We start from the raw sequence: 9,347 nt of genomic DNA, 5'->3' as shown, positions 1-9,347 counted from the left end.
TGGACATTGATGATACAAATGATCATCTTAGAAATAGTACTTTAATGTTACAAACGAATCAATATGAGAATGCTTTTTGAAGCATTCCATGCCTGCGAACATGAAGGAGATAAATTGAAGCTTGGTTTAGTCTTGTTGGTCGAATGTGTGTTGACACCTACTGCAAGACAAATTGATTATAGAACTCTTGGCATGGTTGAGCATCTGGATGAGTTCCTTGCATATCCATGGGGTCGCAAAGCATATTTGATCTTGTTATATTCACTGAAAGCATCACAATGTGAAAGAATGCAAAAGATGCAACGGAATGAACAAACAGAATGCAAGTATGCGTTACATGGGTATCCACTTGCATACCAGGTAATTAGTCCATATTCTTGTATTGACTTATTATATACAATTTATTCCCATAAATTTTTTTTATACATATAATATTTAGTTTTAATTATCTTGCAGTATTGAATATATGAAGTATTTCCAAATATTGGAAAGAAATTTGGACGTCGTAGACATAAAACACCACAGAGTTCAATAATGTACAAGTTGAAACCCAACCAATTTGTAACTGAAAAAGAGATAAAGGATTTTTTGTCTACTCGTAATGTATGTTTTTATGAATGTACAATTACTCTCACTTTCAATTATCTTAAAATTAAATTAAACGATTTTGGTATTTTATTTTGATTACAGATCCAAGTGATTGTTGTGCTACAACCTAATGAAGAAGAATTACAAACTCCATGGTACAGAACTCTTTCATTGCTAGTGGATAATGGACACAATAGATTAGATGAGATTGTAAATGGACTATTGGATAATGCAATACAACAAATCCCAGACAATATATATGTGCAAGAAACGACAATTTCCGATACTTCTATATCTTCACGTGTATTTGGGTCTAACTCTGTTCCCGGTGACTCCAACTCCCTTAGTGAAGATAAAATGAAAGAATTGCTGGGTATCTACAGGCAACACATAGCATCAGACGTGTCTAGTGTATATAGCAACTTGAAGGCAGAATTTGCTGAAGAATCAAGAGCTCACTACCATACGATTCTTGAAAACCAAAAACAGTTATTTGAGGAACAAAAAAATGGCAAGAAGATTACATGCAACATCATTATCAGATAATTCTTGACAACCAAAGGCAATTTTTCCAACAGCTACAGAAGTGGTAGGAAGATAGATACCAGGGTATGCAATCTTATATTGATACCAGTTTAATTACAATGAGATCCTATATCGATGAACAAAATCAGAAAATACTGAACACATTATCTGATTGGAAATCAAATATGGAAACCATCATAAGTTTCATGCAACAAGATGTCCCTCTCGATACAAGTATTGTTTCTTGCGATAAACCAAATGAGATATCAACAGCTGAACAAATTGAGAGCTCTGAAAGGTCGATAAAAGAGAAGAAAAACAAGGGGAAACAAATACAATTTTCATCATCTTCAAGATGTCCTCTGAAAGACTATCCTATGGAAAGATACATAAAAATTAGAAATTTTATATCAGAGAATCAATCTGGGTAACAAATGTAATTGTACTTGTATTAGCTCAAATGCTCAAATTCTCTTTTGATTTATTTGAAATTAATTAAAATTATGTCATACATTGCATACTTGGACAATGTCAGTAACAATGTTTTCGGAAGAGACATGTTGAAAACTCTAATGGATCAAACACAGGACATAAATATTGCTGTAAGTAAAGTCTATGAATTACAATAGAGTTTATTTCATAGTCGATACATAAAATCTAATTTATATTTATTTATTTCATCATAACATTGAGTTAGAGTTAAAACTATTGAAGCAGCTCATGAATGATGGCTGTCTGCTTGTTTCAAAAGAATATGCAATTATGGATTTCAAATTTGAAATGGAATGTGCTCGTCACATGATGTGGCATATTGACACGGGAATGGTAACCATCAGAGGTGAATCGGATGGAACTTTTTTGCAAAGTTATGTGAATTGCAGAGCACCTATATTTGGTCATCCTTGGATGAGATGTAAGTATATATTAATTCCTTGCTCATATCTCGGCAATAGCTGGTACTTTTTCCTTGTCAATATTCCTAAATAGAAATTCCAAATATATGATTGTAGTAATAACGTCCACACACCGAATCAAGTAAAAAAGCACATGCAAAAGCTTCATTGACTATGGTACAAGCATTATTGAAGACTACGACTTTTTCTTCTAGACGAGATATAAGGAAACATAGGAATAAACAAATGGAGTAGGAGTTTATACCCTACCTAAACTATGTAAACAATGGGTAAGCATTTAAGCAGCTTGTTTTTTAGTAGAATATTTAACTTCCTGAACTTATTCATTTAATCTAACACTAAACTATTTCTTCTACAAGCCTAATTGTGAAATTTTTGTGCTCAAATATATAGAATGCTTTGTTTTGGGATATCCAATTGAATCAATTTCGTCGAATAGGATGAGCATATATAGACAAAAGATTGCGGTATATATTTGTAATAACGAATACTTTCTTCATTCATGTAAGTCCTAATTGTAGTAGATAATCAGAATATACTGATTGGAATATTATATAATAAGCTTGTGTTTTTTATCCTTTCTATTGGTATCTTGTCACATCAGTTTGTGTGTACATAAAATAAGACTACTTAGACCCAAATAAATAAAGATATGTTGAACATTGAATATTATGAAGGACATGTTTAAAGATAATGATCTGATCATTTTGTATGCACCATGTTGAAGTATAAATCGTACTAACAAGTAAAATATAATTGAAACACATAATAACATATAAGAATAACTAACCTTGTATAGCTCAATGTTATTCTCCTTGACACAAGATGGATTAGCAGAGAAAATATCCTCTTTTAGGTTAACAATTTATTGACCGTCTAATTAAGCAAAACTTGTAATTATAGACTTGTTAAGTAGTATGTATTAAATTCAAAATTTCAAGGTAGACTACATTTTTTGTGCAACAATTGTGCGATTTTTTTTCATCCATTGGCTTTATTAGAAGTTTTATGTTTTCTCTTGTTCTTGCTCTAGATAAAGCTACATATAATTGATCATGTGAGAAGACAGGTTCAGGCAAATATAGTCCACCGAAATCTAAAGTTAGACCTTGAGCTTTGTTAATGGTCATTGCAAAACAAGGACGAATGGAAAATTGAGTTCTCTTAAATGGTATCGAATGCTTATCTCCTTCAAGTGGAATAAATGGAATTTTAGGTAAAAAAATACTTGCTTTCCACGATATTCACCTATTCCAATTCGGTTAAAATAACATTTCTTTTAAATTTTCGACAAATATGTCTGGTCCTATTACACAAACCTTCTGAAGGATTAATGTTTCTAAACAAAATAATAGGACAATTTCTTTTTAGTACAAATTCAAGTGGAGGGATGCCATTTGGAGTTAGACTATTCAAAAAGTCCTCACGAAATTCTTCTATTTTATCAATTACTTCATCAAAATTAAAATACGTAAATATCTCTCCTGAAATTTCTTTAACTAACATATTGTTTATTACATCTACATGTTCATTTTTTGGAGTCAAAATAACTCTGTTAATCATAATATTCAAATTGTCACCATATGTTTGGTGAAAATTAGGAAACACAATAGCAATTAGTTTTTTCAATGATTCAAATTCACTCTCAAAATCTATTATTATATCTGAAGGAAGCTTAATCATGTGACATGTATGTTCTCTTTCAATTCTAAGTAAATATTCACAGAACAAAAGATCTAATTTAGCTCTCATATTATCGATCAACGGTAGTTGTGTAAAACATTGCAGTAAATCTGAAAAAACTAAATTGGCCTTCATGATATCATCTTTTGTTCCTCTTTGTAGTAATGGCAACACTTATAGAAAATCTCCCCCGAACACAACAACCTTTCCACCAAATGACAATTCACATTCAGTAATATATTTTAACTTTTTATCCAAAGCTTCAAAAGTACATCTATTAATCATTGGTGCTTCATCCCACACAATTAGCTTTGTCATTTGTAAAACTTGACTAAATGATAATTGTTTACTTACTGAACATCGCATATCAGAACTTGTTTGAAGTGGAATTTTAAAACGTGAATGACCAGTTTGCCCAACCGACAATCAAAAAGCAGCCACTCTCGATGATGCTGTTAATAATGCAATAAGTTGTCAAGATCATACCGCAGCAAGTAATGCCTTGTACAGAAAAGTTTTTCCAGTACCTCCTGGACCATCAATAAAAAAACTTCATTTTTATTATTTACAACACGATCTAAAATAACATCATAGGCAGATTGTTGTTCCTTATTTAAATTCTCTGTAAAATGCATGTCACACTGAACATTAATATTTGTAGTCTCTTCTAAAATAATGTTTGCTAATATATCAGCATAGTTCTAAATAACGTCAAAATCTATCAGACCAAAATCATTTATGTTTGTACCAAAAACTATGCTTGTATGTTAAAAATCTTCTATCATGTATACTTTAAATTTAACCCATAAATTCCTAGGATTTGCAGGGTTACAAAAAATTAACACATTAGCAAATAGGCGACGCAATGATATAGGCATTTGATAGGTGATCGCCTCATTTAAATACATTTCACAATAATTATTCCCACTTTTTAGACCATGTAAAAATGCAGCTTAGCGATAAGTAGGCACAACAATGTTATTAACTGTTCTTAAATCTTGAAAAGACTTAGGCCCTTTAACATGATTCAATAAAACTCTTAGAAAGTATCTATTGCCCTCAGATGGATTAGCAGTAACTATTCTACCAATAATATTTTGCTTTTTTCTAGAACGCCAAACTCGAAAATATGTATTCCATACAAAGTATGTAGGAAAATCCTTATAAAGTAAAGTTCATTTTCATTTGAAATATTCATTCTAAAAAATTCAGTTAACATTGTTCGTTGGATGGAGTCTTTATTTATAGCTTTTGATAAATTATCTGTTTCATTATATGTAATCAACTGAGCATCTTCCATATGTAACTACTAAGAAACTACAGAAGGAGATATGTCGAATAAATCAAAACTAAAAATTCTCCATATAGCTTTCGGTGCAGATATCCATCTAGCGGTTTGATAATTCGAAATCTCATCAATATAATGCTCCTTGGTTTCTTTATCACAGTAAAATTAACACGATAATGTCTTTGTATATATATTTGTTTAAGTATTTGACTACTTTAACAGAAAAACATATTTCAACATTAATCTGACAGTCATACTTTAGCCAAAATATAAGGATTATATGATACAACTCATCTATTGTCTAGTACAAACCCTCTAACCCTAACAGTAACACCATCGCCACAACGCTTATAAAGTGGATATGAATCACTACCTAATGAAGTATGCAAAATGTATTCTCTTGGATTCTTGTTTTTACAAGTATGGTTTTTTCCATGCATATATTTATAGGATTTAATTGGCCACAAGGATCATGCATCAGATGTTTGACCACAGTAGCATGCAGGTGAGAATCTTTCTTTGGATATGATATTTCACAAGAAACAATTTCGTCAACTTGCGTAGAATTAGTAATTTTAAAACTCGTTTTAAATATCAGGATAAAATGAACATGAAATAGACATCTTTTTGGAATTCAATTACATACATATAGGCAGCTGTAGGCCCTAGAATTTCTCTCTTTATCAAATCTATTTTTAATTCTTCAAGTTTTGCTCAAAATATTTGGGCTAACAAATATGACTTATTTTGTATTTTATCATTGTACCTCAATTCTTGTTTAATTTCAGGCCAATTTGGATTGCATGTTATTGTTAAAAATACAATAGGTTTTTCATATCTTTGAACTAAATACATTGCATCCATATATCTTTTAGTTAAATTTCTAGGACTCCTAATAAACCCTGTAGGCAACACAATTGATTTGCTAATTTTATAGCATCTATTCTCACCATTTTGTATATTATCTACGATTCATCGGTAAAGTTCACCTCGTATAGTCTTTTCATTATTACAAAAATAATCTAATCTCGTAGTTTCAATCTTAACATGCATATCCACTATATATTATTATAGAAGTCTGTCTGTATGAAGGAGTACAGACTTATCTGAAAGTCTGATTTGAAGTTTGTAGCAATAATATTCATGGCACGACACAGTAATTCGTTTCTTACCTCTCTTCATAACTGAAAGGAAAAAAAAATTAAAGTCACAAAGACAGATCTAAAAATGACAATACATTTATGCTCTCTAAACAAATTAAAGAACTTCAATGGTAATAAAACTTACCACGATCTTCCATCTTTATAAGTTATTCGGCCAAATCAATTTGATTGATTTGTATGAAATTTTCATGGACTATTGAAGTATTCAAATTTACTTTTTCGATATCTTTATGCCATCCAGGTTCCCAATAGGTAAATATTAATGGATATTAAAGTGGATCATAATAGCCATGTAGTAATTTACTCTATGTGCAGTATTGGAATGTCCATAAATTAATATATCACGAATCTTTATGTTTGCAGATGGATCTTCATCAACCCAAACTGCAGCCACCTGTTCACATGATGGCATGTTATATACTCTCTAGTCGAGACCCAGATCAAACCTCAGCACGATACAGCATGAATTAAAATCATAAACTTCACTTAATGATCGAAAGAAACGACAATATGGATTCATCTTTAAGATATCTATTAACTTTTTCAAACTTGATTCACTTTACCTATCTGAAATTTGTAGTCTATTACTAATTTCATTTTTAGTATCGTAAAGGTATAACTGCAAATACACAGGATTTCCATCAGTTGGTAGAAGTGGATTTATAAAATGGTATACCTGTCCTTGAACTTTGAACATATACACACCTCTATTATTCTTGTACAAATTTTTATCATATTTAATATCAAATGAAGTGAATGCAAAATAATTGTTATAAGCACGAGCAACTTTTTTTAAAAGCAATCGCTTCACATGAAATAAAGTAAATAGCTCATACAATTCAGAGGGAACACTGTTCAGCTGTAATTTAACATTTCCATCACAACAACAAAAACTCTTACTTTCTTTGTAAAACTTTTTTGCACCACAATGTTTACAAATTGTACAAGACGGAAGAATATAAGGTTCAACTGGAATATTTCGTATATCAATTCTCTTAGAATGATCTAAAATTATAGGAACATGTGAACCACATTGAGATTGCATATTATCATTTTCAAATTGTTTTTCCACACTAATGCTTTCATCAACATAAAGATTCTTCTGTAATTCGACAGACTAATCAATAGAATCTAGAATAATAAAATTAGTATAAGATCGCAGAAAGACAACATAAGTGCAAAAATTGGATTAAAAATAATTTTACAAAACAAAATAAAAGAAAGTGCACTACAACATGACCAAATAAATAGTCGAATGCAAAAAAAAAAATTATAAAAAAAATTCAATCTACGAAACCTGTTGTGAACTCAAGAAAACATCTCATCCTTCTTCCTGGAATATGTGTAGAACTTGTAGATACTTCTGTAATACCAAATATTTATGTTAAAATGATGTAAAAAAGAAAGTAAAAAATATTAAATCAACAAGAAATCACATTTAAACAAATCATACCTATATGTCTCTTATGCAATTTGTCTTTTTGTACCATTGGCTGAATTACAAGTTCAGAATCATGTGCTTGTATGGATAAGTCCAGCCTTCTTAAACAAGCACGTCTACTCTTAAACCAATTATAAACATTCATATAAGAAGCCAAAAAAATACACACACTTCCATTACCCGAACAATAGGAAATATATTGAAAAACAAAATAAAAGTAAAAATGAAACCCACCTACAACAACAGGTCTATCGCCGAACAAAATATACACGCAACTTGAAGACAGTGAGGAAACAGAAGGATGGGACGAATGAGAAAGAGATGACGAAAATAAGGACAATGATTAAAATAAGGACAAAGTCAATTTGCTTGCATGAATGAAAGGAAAACAACGTCATTTTCCCGTTCAAAAGGTAAAATGAAAATGACACAGACAGAGAAATGAAAAAATGAGGGCTAGACATGGTCTGGTTCAGTTCGGTTCTAACGAGAATCAAATCGACCCGAAATTTTCGGGTATTTAGTAAGTGGAACCGTCGGGTCCAAATTTAATTACAGAACCGTTCGAGTTCAGTTCCATTCGGTTCGGTTCGGTCCGGTTCGATTCCATTCGATTCCGTATTATAATTAAATATTTTTTAATATATACAAAGTTACGTTAATTTAATTAATGATATGTTCAATATTAGCTCTTACAAAATAACGTAGTTCAATCTTATGTGTTTCACGTCTCTCTTTGTTGAATCCTTCATAAATTTGATTATTAAAATCACAGAAAGAGAAAGATAGCGAGCTCAAAATAGTTAAGAGAGATGTTGTAGAGCTTTAATTCGATTTTCTTCGATAAAAACGACACTACAGTAGAATAACATATTTGGATAAAATTAAGGTCAATTTGATTAAGTTGATTTTGAATTGAAAATTAGAAATATGAAAATCATATTTTGTGGTTTGAATTAAATTAACTAATTAACAAATTTATTTAGAAAAAATAAAATAATTTTACTTATTTAAAATAAATTAATTAAAAAATTATAAAGATTCGGTTCTTATTCGATTCTTCGGGTCTTGGCCTAGAACTGAGAACAGAACCATACCTGTCGATTCTTGATTCAAATACCCATTCGGGTATTTAACTTAAGAAGAACCGTCGGGTTCGATTCGGTTCGGGAGTTTTGTCCAGCCCTAGAATAAATTATATTCACCTAAGTATACTTATTCATTTTTCTATATTATATATTATAATTTTTTATCATCAAATAAATAGAAATTGCAAAATTTTAAAAATACTGTTTAGAAAGTCGGACTACCACACACACGAACGTTACTTAAATTTCATAAAATAGAAGAAACTCATGTTTAAACGAAAATATAATTTCATATAAAATTATGTCCGCAAAAAAAAAATATATTGAACTATTGTAATAAAAACTAAGAGAAAAAGAAAAAAAAATCAATGCCTCTGTAACATATTGTCCATTTCTACAACCCGTGAACCTCTTGTCAAATTTGAAGAAAAAGAAAAAAAGAGAGGAAGTACATATCCTTTTAACTTAAATAACTTCTCGTGTTTTCAAAATTTACCTTAAATCACTCATCACATAAAAGATTTACATATCTTTGCTTGTAGGTGCTCAACAAAAAGAAAATTATGTGTCTATCTACTCTTTTTTGATCACCCTAACTATTATCTTAAGACTAAATTTTACAGTTTTAACTTACATCTTGTTTATGGAAGATAGATG

At 30.4% G+C, this 9,347-nt stretch overlaps 1 protein-coding gene across 1 annotated transcript; it reads right to left on the bottom strand.

Annotated features, from left to right (window-relative positions):
• Positions 1–1,317: 1,317 nt before the first annotated feature.
• Positions 1,318–3,845, bottom strand: LOC111378072. The gene is made up of 4 exons (XM_023001240.1): positions 3,347–3,845; positions 2,978–3,216; positions 2,818–2,841; positions 1,318–1,488 (listed from the first exon to the last, which is right to left on the bottom strand). Exons 1-4 carry the CDS (start codon positions 3,843–3,845, stop codon positions 1,318–1,320), a joined length of 933 nt encoding a protein of 310 aa, XP_022857008.1.
• Positions 3,846–9,347: the final 5,502 nt, after the last annotated feature.

Source organism: Olea europaea, chromosome 3 (assembly GCF_002742605.1).
Source record: "Olea europaea var. sylvestris chromosome 3, O_europaea_v1, whole genome shotgun sequence".
NCBI classification, from domain to species: domain Eukaryota; kingdom Viridiplantae; phylum Streptophyta; class Magnoliopsida; order Lamiales; family Oleaceae; genus Olea; species Olea europaea.
The sequence above is the reverse complement of the archived record's forward strand: the minus strand, read 5'-3'. Positions and strand labels throughout refer to the sequence as shown.